The sequence below is a fragment of the Antechinus flavipes genome, chromosome 4 (assembly GCF_016432865.1).
Source record: "Antechinus flavipes isolate AdamAnt ecotype Samford, QLD, Australia chromosome 4, AdamAnt_v2, whole genome shotgun sequence".
NCBI classification, from domain to species: Eukaryota; Metazoa; Chordata; class Mammalia; order Dasyuromorphia; family Dasyuridae; genus Antechinus; species Antechinus flavipes.
The window spans coordinates 23,138,910-23,153,644 of NC_067401.1; the positions used below are offsets into that span (position 1 = coordinate 23,138,910).

A 14,735-nucleotide genomic window follows, 5' to 3' on the forward strand; every position below is an offset into this window, starting at 1 on the left:
AAATATGCTGTGGTCAATTGGGGAACAACTGTTTCTCAAACAGTTATTAGAAAAATCAACACTTAATTTTTTTTTTTAGCAGTTTTCAAATTGAACCATACTAGAACACTGTTCACCAAGAGACTAATCCATTATGGGGTTACATCATTTATAATCAGAAGAAAAAGACATATGGGAAATGTTCAAAATCACCTTTGGTGAACAGACTCACTCATCTGCTTTGTGTCCAGTTTTTCTCAAGAGATTCACATTTACGGAGAATGCTTCATTCTAATCACAATGGCCACCACTGACTGGCTTTCCCAATTCTGCAAGTTTCTATAAAACTAAAATTGATACAGCTGCTTTTTTCAAAGCTCCTTTACCGATGTTATTTCTCTGAATCTCATCACTATCCTGTGAGGCAGGTACTATTATTAACTCCATTTTACAGATGTGACAACTGAAGCTGATAAAGCTAGGGAGTATCTATGGCAGTATTTGAACTCCTGATTCCAAATGCTTCAATTCAGAAGCATCAAAAGAGTACACACACTTTATATTTATATGTGTTTATATAAACATATTATATTTATAAACCGATATTTACTACAGACAATGGCCTTTAAGATAAATGAATTCAATTTGATTCAAAAAGTCTCTATTAAATGTCTACTGTGTGCAAGAAAAGCACTGTGTTAGGTGCTAGGAGGAGGAATGAGACACGTAATGGAGTAATTCTTGGTAAAGAAGAAAGCAGGGAAATGATGGAGCAGAGATAGGGGCCTCCAAGTCTCCAGAATGGGATTCTCTTCCACCTTGAGCAAGGGAGGATCAAAGAGGACTTGACGGAGGAGGCAGCAACCAGGCTAGACTCTTGGGGAAAAGGGATGATGTCAAAGGGAGATGAGAAAGTGCTTCTGAAAGGAAAGAGAGGGGGACTAGAGAAGGAGAGCAGATAAGGGAGAATACCCCAAAATATTGCTGCAAAAGTGCATGGGATTCAGAATGCTGGGGTTTGCTTGTATTAAATTCTGAAGGGAATGGGCCTGGGAGCCACAAGACGGTTCCTAAGCAATGGAGTTCTGTGGTTGTGCACTAGAAAGATTATTTCAGCATGTCATAAACATAGCAGCAATCAATTAATAAGCATTTAGTAAGTGCTGACAGTCTCAAGAAAGTGCTAAGGCACTGGAAATATATTAATAATAATAATAATAATAAAAGTCCCAATATAAAGGAGGAAAGAAGAAGAACAAGAAGAAAGCTATCAGAGTGACTTCGATCTACTTTGGCTTTAACAATGAAAATCAGTGGAGTGAAAAACTGAAAACACAGCCACAAAATTCAGTCAGTATCAAGAATGAGCGACAGCAGAGAAGAGGCGAGGTTCCTTCTTTAGGTAGAAGTGCCATCTTTTGGTTTTACAGCACCTTTATTTCCAAGTCAAGTTTATTTCTCCTCCCCTCACTTTTTCCTTGCAATAAAAATCAACAGAGAAAGATGCTTACAATTAGTTCTTCCCTTCATTTTCAGTCTAGTGTTTGGAAGAACATGTGGGAAAGAAAAAACAGGTCTAGAAAACTACCTGAGAAAAATCTGGTACAAAATCTGGTGCCTCCCTTAAAACTGTTTTCAATTTTGCCTAAATAAACACCTTTCAAATTGTTTCAGAAAGAAAAGGTACAGGGCTAAATATATAAGCAAGATAGGAAAGTTACAGCTTTTTAAGTCTTTATGTAATCAGTGGGGAAGGGAATGCAAAGGCTGCCATGGAGATCCACTGCAATTGGAGCTAGGGATGATTTGATCCCACTACCCAGGAAATCGATTTGGAATTATAATTTAAGAAGTCAAGAAAAATGTCCGTGCCCTTTGAGAACTATAATCAAAGTGTAAACAAGATGCCCGTCATTTGTGAAATGGCTAAACACGGGGTGGTCCATGAGCACCAGGCAGTAAGAAACAATCCATATGAAGGGGAGGATCATTCAGAGATGAGTGATTAAAAGGAAATCATCATTACTAGGAAACTACATATGCAAATGAAAATGATATAAATGGAAAGAAAAGCTAAAGACCAAACCTGAACTGAGGAGAGTTATATTGATCTGGCTTCACCATGACAAAAAGATGAGAAGGAAACCCTCCCTCCCAAATTTGCAGAGGTTTCTACCCCTGTGAGTGTGGAACACAACATACTATCAGAACTGAAGTCTAAGTTGATTAGTTAGGTTTTTTCCCTCTTTTGTTCTTTTTTTACAAAAAGTAACTCTCCAGAGACAGGAAAGGGAAGACTAAATTCAGAAACAAAGGTGAACCAAGCTAGAAACAAAAATCTACAAAAGGAAACTGGGATTTTCAACTTTTTTAATGTTCTGTTGCCTACTTCGTTGAAACTTTAGCAGGCATAAATAACCTTCTTTAACTAAATACTGTACTTCTCTTTGTGCCATTTGGCGTGCTTGGATTCAAAATGATTACATCAATGAATCTTGTCAGCAAGGCCATTAGAAGCAGCAAACAGCTGGTGACAGAAAAGTGGCTCTGGGTACACCAGACAGTTTTCTAAATTGAAAGTGACACGGAGCTGGTTACTGATTTCAACATCTGTTGCAGATTTTACACTTGGATTTCCTAAAAATATGAGTTGGCCCCGAAGCATCCTCCAGTCACTCGCAGCCCCTTTCACTTAACCCAGTTCTCCTCACACCCTCTAAACAGCAGTGTCTGCCAGAACTAAGTTCAATTCAGGCAGCCGGGAAGAATGAAGGTCCTTACTGTAATGCAGAGAGCATGAGCCAGGGCCCCCTGCAGAGCAGATACAAGGCCGGAGGGTCTTACTGAATGTCCTTTCTAAGGGACCAAATTCACAGGGACACCTATCGAGGAGGAAAACACCTGGACGCTGTCCAGGGTCCCAGAAATGAGGCCGGTTGTTGCTGATCCACAGAAATAGCACAATTATGGCTGTAGGCTGAAGAGGAAGACTGCTCCAAGATTTCTTAGCCAACAGTTCAAACACTGGTTTTTGTGGCTGTAAAATGACCTCCATAGGATTGTTAGCTACTGGCCACAATTAGAATGACGAGTTTAATAATAGCTCCCATTTATAATAATATAATAATAGCTCCCATTTCAGGTTTGCAAAGCACTTTATATGTTATCCTATTTGATCCTCATAACAGCCCTGGAATGTAGGGGCTACTATTATCCCCATTTGACAGATGAGGAAACTGAGGCAGACAGCAGGTTAACTGACCTGCCCAGGATCACATAGCTGGAAGAGTTTGAGATCTGATTCAAACTAAACTGTTCCCAAGTTCAAAATTCTATACATTGTGACATTTAGCTCCCTCTGAATATGGGGACCAAGATTTTAAAATTAAGCTCATTCTATTCAACTCAGTTCAATAAGAGTTTACTCAACACTGAGCTAAGCACAATAGGAATATAAAGATTAAAAAAAAAGTGATTTCTCTCAAAGAGCTTACATGTTATCTGATGGAGGAATATGTGGCAAGTACCCACATAAACATAAACACTATGATGGGAATAAAGAAGATATTCAGATGTCATTTACATCGGAGAGAGAAGAAAAACATATTTTTTTCCATTTTCATTTCAAACTGTACTGCTAAGGTGATTCCAAATCATGGAAATCCACAAACACGGCGCCATTCATAATTTATCTTGTAGCTACAAGGGAAGGAAATCGTTTCCCAGGAACTAGATTGATTTATGGTGTCAATTCAAATTCATGAGATCTTGTTTTTACCTTGAATAAAAATCGAATAGGAGGAAACCAATTGTGAGTTTTGTCCTTTTGCCAAGTGCAGTGAAAGCTTCAGAAAAAACATAAACAATGGATATGGTAGAACACCGTGAGCTCCAAACCCGAGCATCCCACTTCCCACCAACACAAGGAAGCCTGGGACCTTAAGCTCCTTTTGCAGGGAGTTTATTAATAAAGATTAAGTTTCAAGCATTCAATGAATTCAGATATTCAGTCTGAAAATTATGGGAAGGCTTGCTTCTTGCTTGGCAGCCCAGCAGACATTTTGAGGTGTGCCTTCTAAGAGACTGGGAAAGATTTGGGATGAATTAATTAAGGGATGCAGAAAAAAAAAATGCCTGAGGGATTCTGGGTGCCAAAGCTGACATCCAGTCCATCCATGAGATTTGGCCATACTGGGCAAAGGGCTTTTCCTCACGGTCCTGGGGACAGGTAAAGTTTACCTTCCTTAGGTCACCTGGGTGGCTTCTGTTGCCCAATTTCACACAAGTGACAGCATCCGGGTTCATTTGCCCGGTTCGGCTCACTGAGTTTTCCTAAAGGGCACCTCTATTTATTGACTGGGCATAGAGAGAAGGGCGACTGTGAAGTGACTTCCTACAGAAAACCCAAGATTAGGTTCAGCAGGAGATGAGCAGCAAATAGGCAACAGAGTCCCATCAAATTCTCCCCCCTCACCATGTACATGCAGTTTAGTCAATCTTGGTTTAACATTCAATATAATCTTGTGTAACAGCATACACTTAAAATTATAATGAATTCCAGCCATGTCAAAATAAAGTCTATGAGGTTCATTCATTTTCTTCTCCCAATCTGAAAGTGTTTTAAGTTTTCAGGTGCTGTTCAAGCTTTTTATTCTCCTATAAGTCTAGAAGTTTGACATGGCACACAAGTCAGATTTGTTTAAAGTTCAAAATGTCTGCAAGTAAAGACTGTAGGTTAAGAATCCCTGTGCTAAATAGTCTGCAAGGTCCATTTTATCTCTTATTATTGTTAGTCGCCTTCCAGACATCTGCAACTTGAGGTCCAGTAATGTCCAAAGCACTTTTTCCTTCCTCCTGTGCCCTTTCCCGCTATTTCAGGGGACCACACCTTCTTCCCTGTCTTACAACCTAGGAGTCATGCTGAATTCCTCACTATCTCTCACCCCCAAACCCAACAGGGGGCCTGCTGATCTCCCCTTGGCGACCCTTCTTCTGTTCACCCCTTCTCTCCTCTGCCACTGCCAGCCGCTAGCACGGGCCCTCAGCCCTTCATACCTGGATGCCCACAGCAGCCTGCCTCCCGGCTCTCCCCACTTGAATTAGTTCTCTATTCAGCCATTAAAGTGATTTTCCTAAAGCACAGGTCTTATGGTCACCCACCCCTCCCCCCTCAATAAACCGCACTGGCTCCTCACTGCCTCCAGAAACAAATACTCTCCTTGACATTCAGAATACGACCTTCTTCTACCTTTCAGTCTTCATGTACCTATTCTCTGGCATGTACTCTCCAATTCAGGGTCCCCACCTCACCAGTCCACAAACAAGACCCTCCATATCAGCACACTCTCTGGCTGTCCCTCCACCATACCTGGAACATTCTCCCTCCTCCACTTCCTCCCCAGCTTCCTTTAAGCCCCGTCTAAAAATCCCACCTTCTACAGGAAGTCTTCCTCCCTGCTTAATTCTGGTGCCTCCCCTCCCTTCATTATTTCCTGTTTATCTTGCATACAGCTCACTTTGTACGTATTTGTTTGCATGTTGTAAGCTCCTTGAGGGGACTGTACTTAGCCCTGCAGTATCTGGTATATAATAGGTGCTTTATACATGTTTATTGACTGACCAATTGAATCTATAGCCTTGTAGAAGCCCTACTTTGAGGAGTGAAGTGGAAGAGTGGATAGAACACCAGGCCTGGAGTTCAAATCTAGCTTCAAACTTACTAGCTGTGGGTGACCCTGGACAAGTCACTTCACCCTCTTTGTCTCAGTTTCTTCATCTGTAAAACAAGCTGGAGAGGGAAATGGCAAATCACACAAGTATCTTTGTCAAGATACTTGTCAAGAAAGCCCCAAATGGGATCACAAAAAGTCGGCCGCAACTGAAAAATCACTGAATAACAACAAAAACCTATTTCATTCATAAAAACCCAAGCCCAGCTTTAGTAGCTGGGATCTACCCTTCATTAGATTGTCCAATACTAAGTTCTAAAAGATATATTCTTACGTGAAATATGGCCCCAAAACAAATAATAACAAGTCTCCATAGACACTTTAAAAAGCATTTCTAGTCCCTCAGTCTCCCTTCTTTTCCCTCTCTTGCTGATATCATCAGGTTTCTCAAACTGAAGCATTCATTTCCAAGGCTATTGGAATAAAGATAGAATAAAGGAGAATAATTTTCAGAATAAAGACAAGTCAAATAAAAGTTTTCACTTGATCACATTAAAGATGGCACATATTACACTCTGGAAATGACAAAATTATAATCCTGAGCTAAAAAGGGACTGAGTTAACACGATCCTGCTGCCCATTGCCTTAAAGGCTGGAGAAAGGGTGAAAAAGGAGCTTGTCCTTCATTCAGTGGTTATTCACCTGGAAGAGAAAGCATCAGAGAGGAGAAAGCTGGGCTCGGGGAATCATTCCCAATACAAAAACTGGAATCGAGTTGAGAAGTTGTTAAGCTTAGAGAAAAGAGGGGGAAAAAGAAACTTTGTCCCTGTGTCCCCCCACCCTTAAAAGTGTGTTCATTCTCACACTTTCTCCTTCCCTTTCCCATTTATTTCACCCCTTCTATCTCTCTTTACCTTTTCTCCCTGCACACTCAAAATGACATTTATAGCTGAAATGGACTGAAAGATCAGTTAAAAATTAAATAAATAAAAATAAATGAGTGAATGAATGAATCAAAGATCAGCTAATCTGACTCCATTTGACAGATAAGGAACCAGGCCAGAGAGGCTCTGTGGCCTCTGACCCCAGGTCAGAGCTAGAATTGGGGTCCCCCATCCACCCAGGCTGCTACCCAGAAGCCACCCTCTTGCCACGACATCATGTCACCTTGAGTCAGTTCTAGCAAACTTTCCACGTCGCACTTCCCAAGTAAACCACCAGCCCTTGGCCGCTCAAACATCAGCTAGTTCTGGTCTCTGTGTCACAGCATGAACACAGACTCGGACCCTGACTGTCCTGTCCCGATAACGCCTCAGTCTTATGAAGAAACACACTCGGCAGCCACGTTTAATCAGCGATACAAACCAGAGACACAAACCGCGCTCGATTCTTTAGAAACGGTGCTACCGTTCACATTCTGACATGCAACAATGCATGTGCAAGCAAGTGATATTCCTTCTTTCTGCAGAGGATGAAAGTACTTACTAAGGGTTCAAGAAATAAAAGATGAAACACCTGAATGTTCTACCAAGTCTCGACCTTGGCATGATGGGATACTGGCAAAAATAAATTGGGACACACTGCTGATAAAAGTCTATGGCCCAAGCTAATAGGGGAAAAATTTATAACCAATAGATTTCTGTGTATATGTAGATTTAGATTTACTAATTCCTAGGGGAACTCTATGACAGAAACTGTCTCTGGAGGGAAACACATTTGTTCCATTTGCCTCGGCCAAACAATTTATCGCCCCACGGACACAGCGTCCAATATCTTTCCCCCTTTCCCACTCAAAAAAGGAATGGTCTGGCAAGAGAGGAGACTCCGGACTGTCAACAGTCAGGAGAAAAAAGAGAGAAGACTGTCTTCCTGCACTTCTGGGGTGCTCAGTTCATATAAATGAATATTTTTAATCTTGAGCCAGTTGTTAAAAACTCTTACTTTCCTAAAGTTCCAGAAGTCCTCCCTCTCTGCTCATGGCAATCTGATCCTGTTTGGCTTCTTTTTTGTATCCCCAGCTCTTAGCTCAGGGCCTGTCACATGGTGGGTGCCGAATCAATGTTTATTGACTGAATGACACTCTCTAACTCAGGGAAAAGCAAATAAAAAATTTAAACACTAATTCCAGAAGAAAACCCCCTATTTGCTTTCCTATTCCATTAAACAAACAAAATCTGTGTATTTTTGTATCAGCCTAAACCCATCAGATTACCCTCCCAACAAGGAAGTTGCCAGTTGTGATTTGGAGGCACCTCTCCCATAGGCCGTCTTTGGGAACTCCGAACTGTATCGTCGATCTTTCCTGACGTCGTACGGTGTCAACTGTAACATCGAGAACCCAAGAGAAGGCGTCTGCGCTGAGGATTTCATCTGGAGAGAGTTCTGAAAATGTCAGCTCTCTCTCCGGCGGGGGTGGGCACCTCTGGGAAGGAGCAGCGCCCCACACACCGAGAGCAGACGCCCAATCCCAGGGACGCTAAACCAGACCGCCCGGGGGGGGGGGGGGGGGCGCTTCAAAGTTAGAGTTTCCCGATGATGACGCTGGTAAACGTGCTCGGGCTGAGACATGGCAGCAAGCATCTCACAGCAGGCCTCAGACTCCCCTTAGCACCGATTTCTCCCCTACTGTGACCAGTGTCAGTCCTCCGATGGAGGAATTGGGTGCTGAACCTTTGGGCCAATGAAAAAGGCACCTCTCCTCCCCCCCCTAACAAAGGAGGCAGATTGGGGGGTCATTTGGCCTGATGCCGACCGGCACATGGGACCAGCAGAAACCCATGCCCACTCCGAAGGAGTCACAGGACCCGGATTCGAGACACGCCTCCCCCTGTCACAGGCTGGGAAACCTCACAAACCAACTCGATCCCACCTGCAGGGGCCTATTACCCTGGAAATACAGGGCCGATGGCGACACAATCCTTGTCCTCTCCCAGGGAAACATGACAGCAAAGGCACAGACACTGGCAGGGGACAAAGTGCTAACAATGGCAGAGATCTGGCCTATGAGGTGCGGCCTCGAGGGGACTCCCGGCTGCAAGGTTTCTTAAGGAGGTCGCAGGAGAGGGCGGCTACCCACCGCCAGCCTCGGGGAGCCATGAGCAGGTGCGCAGAGTGGCGGCTTTCAAGGTGAACAGCAGAGTGGCGGCCTGAGGCAGGCTGTGCCCAAGAAGTCAGCAGAGAACCCCCGAGGGAGACCCTGATGGCCACCACTGCCGGGACTACAGTGGGCTTCTTCCAAAGAGGAAAAAATCCACTGAGTGGTTCTGTCAACGTCTCCTTCTATCCCATTAATTTAATTCTGGAGACAGGGAACAGGTGCATTTGATTTCACTTCTTCACCTTCAGGAGTCATGGACTCCCAGTGAGGTGAAGCCTCAGGACCCCTTCTCAGAATCACTTTTTTAATGTATAAACTAAAACACAAAGAATTTTAAAAGAAGCCAATTATGCCGAAATAGAATTACCTATTTTTTAAGCCACGTCCCCAGACCACAGGTGGAGGTCCCTTGTTCCCGTCTTGTCCCTTCCATCCAACCTAGGGTCCGGAGGATTTTAGGCTATTAAGCCACCGCGACAGTCACCACAGAAGCCGCCATGACGGAATGTGAGGCCAGGAAACAGAACAAAGGTCTTCAAGAGAACTCAAGTCCTTTTGCAACTGATTCCTTTTCTCCTTTTTTTTTTTTTTTTTTTGACAAGCTAAAAGAGGTCGTTCTCTGTCTCATCCGATCCCAGCCTTATCACAGAATGGCTGCTACCTCTGTCAGACCTCAGCTCAAAGAGACCAAGGTCTCCCACTGCCCCAGACTCAGGAGTCCGGATCCCCATCTGCCCCCCGGACCCAGATGGCTCTGAAGGAACAAGGCCAGTGACCTCGCCCAGCCCTCCCCCACCTCAGTCCAATTCACTACCATGTCTTGACATCACCTCGCTGAGATCCCGGTCCTAAGGACCAATGACAACACCACACAAGCCCCCTCCCCAACCAAACCAAGAGAGGAACAGAGGCAAAAGGGGCGGCCACCCCACGGAGACCCATCGGGCTCATGAGGCAGTGTGCGGTCTCCCGGCCTCCTTGTCAGACGGGGTAAGATCCATAGGACTTGCAGGGGCATTTGGATCCCTAACAAGGTGTCAGCACTCCTCTGAGGGATTTTTGTGCCATTCATGGCCTGTTGTTTTATATTCACATTCAACTCATATTAGAACAAGACAGAAAGAGAATCAGTCATCGGAGTCACAAAGGCCTGGGTCCAAGGGCTGTCTCGGGCACATTCTGATGTGTCACCCAGACAAGGCTTCAGGTTTGAAAATGCAGAGAAGGTGCCGATTTGGACATAACCATGTCTTTGCAACCCCGCCAGATGTGAGCATTTCATGGGCACAATGGGGCACAGTTATAGACACCCCATATTCCACAGTGCATTCACCCACAGACATAAGGATACTAGGTGAATGGATTAATAAGGGAGGATGAAGATGGAATGATTATTTGGAAAGTAAAGAAAAAGAGGAAGTCAGTAAGGAAAAAACCCTGGGCTTAGGATTAATATCCTGCCTCTGCTACAACCTTAGTGGTAGACTTCAGCTAGTCACGTCAACCTGACCAGTTTCAACTTTCTAATCTGTAAAATGGGCACCATTCCCAGAATGCCCAGTGTTCACACTGCCATGAGGTAATGGGCAGAGCAGTCATCATGGGGAGCAAGCTGCCTGGGGGGTCAAGAAGGCCTCTAACTCATCCTGGCTGGGTAACCCGCAGCCCTCCATTCACAGGTCTCTGGGGCTAGAAGCCACAGAGGAATTGTCAACAGCACCAGAGGGGGAATTCCTTACACCTAGGAGATCCCAGGCCAGGTCACCCCATCAGTCCTTACCTTACAGGTAAAAGAACCCGATTGGGGCGGGAGGGAGGGGGAGAAAGGACATTGGAGAGACTTCAGAACTCACTTCTGCTACTTGCTGAGTGACCCTGAGCAGGAGGCGTGGTGTTTCGGGGAACCAGGCATTCCAATGGCCATAAGGGCCCGAGGGTCTTACTCGGCAAAGCAGCCGATATGACACGGCAGGTGCAAACTGCTGCACGTGCTTTCTCACCACATACCTTGGCAGCCAGGGCTCTTAGACAGTCGAGGAATCTCTGCCAGAAATCCTTGAAGAGCGGCCGGTCAATTTTCTTCAGGCTCTCTTTGGTGCTAGCATCCACGCTGACGTAGAGCTGGGTGACTGGCTCCAGGTTCCTTGGGAAGAAAAGGGAGAGAAGGGAAGGGAATAGGAAGAAAAGGTGGAAAGAAAAGGTTACTTCATTGCAAGATTTTCTTGAAGCCAAAATTAAACATTTCTCCTTGTTCATGGGCTTCCAGCTACTCCCAAAATGCACATGGATAACTCTTATCCATGATAAGCTGGCTGCCAACTTGCCACCAAAAGATAGCAGGAAGACCTGAAATCACCCCAGAGAGAGGGCAACAATGAACCAGTGAGTCCATGAATTAACTGAAATGGCGCTTATGAAGTGCTTGTTCTGGGCCAAGTGCTGGGCTAAGCACTGGGAATACAAAAAGAAAAGGGAAAAGGGCCCCTGTGCTCAGGGCACTCATATGAAAATAGCAGAAAGAGGCTTTTGCTTGGAAAGTTATAGGGATGGTGGGCAGAGCCACAGGGGAGGAGACTCTCATCTAATTTCCAACAGCAAAGAGATGACAACTGGGATCTTACTTCTAGAAATCCCAGACTTTGAGAGGTGGAAGGGATCCCAGCAACCACAGAATCCAACCCCAGAGACAGGGACTCCCATGCCTGACAAACAGTCATCCAGCCTCTGCTTGAAGACCTCCACCGGTGAGGGAACCTCTGAACACCCCACTTTTGAGCAGTTCCTGCTCTAGGGAAGCTTCTTCTGATACTTCTAACACTTAAAAAAAGACATCACGTTCCCCCCCTCCCAAGGCCCCACTCTGACGGTCAGTCCCCTCAATCAGTGCTTCCACAGCAAGGTCTCAAAGTCCTTCCCCATCCTGATTATCTTCCCCTGGACACGAATTTCCAGTCTATCAATGTCCTTCCTAAATGCTCAGAACTGTACATGCGATGATATAAAGAAATTGGGCCAAAGTTTAGCCTCAGGGGCCTGATTTCTTTTAAACAAAAATCTCCCCTTCCCCAAGCCCTCTTCATGTGCCTTCTAGTGCCTTCCCTCTGTTAATTACTTCCTACCTATCTGCTATGTAGCTTGCTACAGACACACAAACACATGTGTATATATTTATGGACAGTATAACATGTTTGCTGTCTCCCCCATTAGACCATCTTTTGCTTCTTTTTCTTCCCCTAGCACTTAACACAATGCCCGGCATCTAGGAGGAACTTAATAAAGGTTTATGGTTGAATGACTTTATTGACTGACCACTACGGCATACCTGCGGGTATCCTAGCGACGCTGAGAAGTTCTGGGAGGCAATAGTCAACTAAGACACGTGCAGTGTCCAAGAGCTGGTGCTGCTGAAAAAGTCCCTTAGACCAACAATGACAAGTCAATTCACTGCAATTCAGCAGCGTTACTAAGTTCCAGTGAACATGAAGACTATGATCCAAAGTCGTGGAATAATATAAATATGTCATAAAATATAAATATAAAAACATAAATAAGCTGTGGCTCCTGCCCTCATGGGGCTTATGAACTTGCATTGGGCACAAGCCACCACACAGATCAAATCTTAGCACAAAGGGGAAGGGGTCAAGAACTATGGAAAGATCCAAACAGTGTGGTGAGCGAGTACGGTGCAGAGAACGCTCTTCTTCTGATCAAAAACTGCCCATGCTTTCTAGCATCTCCTGGTAAGATCAACTGTTCCCATATGAGTCACCAAAAGAGTAATTCTGATTGAGGAGTTTAATTATCTGAACTCATAAAAACGCTCACAAATAGATGCTTGCACTCTCTTAGCCTATAAGATTTAAAAGAGGAGATTCTGAAAGTCACTCACTAAAAGTTAAAGATAAATCTAAGCAAGTGAAAAAATCTGCAAAGTAATGATGTGAACCTATATGCAAGACTGATATACTGGTAGAACTCTTGCAAGGCTCTGGAATATTTCTCGACCGAGAAAAAATATCTTTCTAAACAAGCCATTCCACTTGCCAAAGACACAAAGGATGGTGTATCATTACTTTAAAAACCATTAGTCTACCTTATCATCCTTGCAACAGGCACCTCATCCACTTGGGTAACAAGCCGTGCTCCTTTAACTCAACAATATTTTTATTTTTTTAATGGAAAGGTTACAAAATGCCAGCTTAAATGGATACTTGCTACTAACAATGAAAGGCATTTATCTTGAAAGTGCCCGAAATAAAACGAGAACTATTTCATCATAACTACTTGGACTGTGAAGAGTAAAATCCAGGAGTGGTGATTATTTTACAATCAGTCTCTTCTCTAGTATTTGTCAGAGGAAAAGAGACACCCGTATATTCACGGCAATGGCCACATCAGATAGTTCCCCGGATCATTCCTAAGGGAGACGACCAGAGACTGTCATCCCATCCAAGGTAAGATATCTTTATGAATGAATTCTAAGACTGACATGGTGCAAACAAAGTAAACCCTGAAGCAGATGGGAGGGGAACAGAGGCAGATAATCCTTGGAGACATTTCCCTCAGAGAAGGAAGTTTCCTAAGAAATAGAGAGACAACCCGGCTTGGGGGCGGCGAGAGCTCTGCCAGCAGAAGGAAGAGAAGATGTGAAGGGAATGGGCTGATTTCATCGCTGCCTAGCAATTGCCTCAGTGCTATTCATGAGGGAGAAGCTATTCATTTGCCTGTCTTGCTTTATTATTGTAATCCAAAAGACAGAAGAAAATCATTTTAATTAAAAAGTACAATCTGAAAATTATCATAATATCCCACAGTTATTATATTTAACACCGGGCTCTCAAAACGTTTGTAGAATTTTACATTTCAGACCTGCTTCTAGTTGATCCCTGGGATAAATGAGTAGAGAGTACAAAAACAGGACAGCAGGGTTCCCAAAACCAAAAGCCAATCTCCATTTAAAAAATAAAATAAAATAAAATAACCAATTTGAGCTTGACTGTTTCAGTAACATGCATATTGATGAACTTCAAGAACTGAATTGGTAATAGTAGGTTAGTCTGTGAACATATGGCAACAGCAAGACCGGAGCTTTCACTACCATTGGAGACACTGGGTTGTAGATGGCCACAAACCAGCATGGCCGGGATGTCCTCGGGCGCACTGGTGGAAAGAAACTGACGCTGTGATTACTGCTGAGGATGACAGGCAAAGGTGCTGGCTCTCTGCGGCTACAGGGGTCAGAGAACACTTTCCCCATTCAGTCTCGGGCCACAGAGAGCAAAGCCTGATGGGACAGGAGGAGGAGGCTGTGTGGGGATCGCTTTATATTGTGGAATTAAGGAACAAAAAGTCACTAGTGCTCGGCTCACGTGCCCCTCAGAGGCAGAGGAAACAAGGCCTCCAAGGGAGCATCACGAGTTACTTATCTCTCTCTCTCTCTCACCTTTACGACCAGAGTCTGGTCCCTGCAGGAAGAGCGAAACCTGACGGGCACTTATGAGGACAAGGGTACAAGAGCTGCCACAGACACCATCTAGAGATAAAAGGGATGTGGTCTGACCCAAAGCATCCAGAATTCTAAAGAGCTAAACCTTGAGGACAGGGCTGGGGGAACTAAGTCAGACCAGCCTGTCCCCATCACTGTGGTAACCCGACCAAGCTACAGCCTACCTGAGAGGGCTCGCCTCCTGACAAGGGCAGGAGACAGACATTTCCAGACACTGGCCAATCAGGGAATTCTTCCCATTCATATATGTGACAAAGGGTTCAGTTTTTCTTTTTCTTTTAAAAGCAAGAGAAAGACCATGGGATATGATTGGCAGAGACCCAAGCTAGAACTGAGCAGGGACTCTCCCAATGTTCCCCTACAAACAACTTTAAAATAACATCTCCATCAAATTTCAGAGTAGCAGAGAACAAAAGATCAAAGGTAGACATAAAAAGGTCAAATCAGAATTGGGCAAGTAGAAGTTAATGCTACTAAGAGACAT

General features: G+C 44.3%; 1 protein-coding gene across 1 annotated transcript in view; it reads right to left on the reverse strand.

The window, feature by feature from the left end:
• LOC127558739 (S-adenosyl-L-methionine-dependent tRNA 4-demethylwyosine synthase TYW1-like) overlaps positions 1-14,735 on the reverse strand; it is a 214,641-nt gene that overhangs the window by 81,966 nt on the left and 117,940 nt on the right. The window contains exon 13 of the mRNA XM_051992012.1: positions 10,753-10,888. Within this exon, the coding sequence (XP_051847972.1) occupies positions 10,753-10,888 (136 nt within the window). The remainder of the gene's footprint in view (positions 1-10,752; positions 10,889-14,735) is intronic.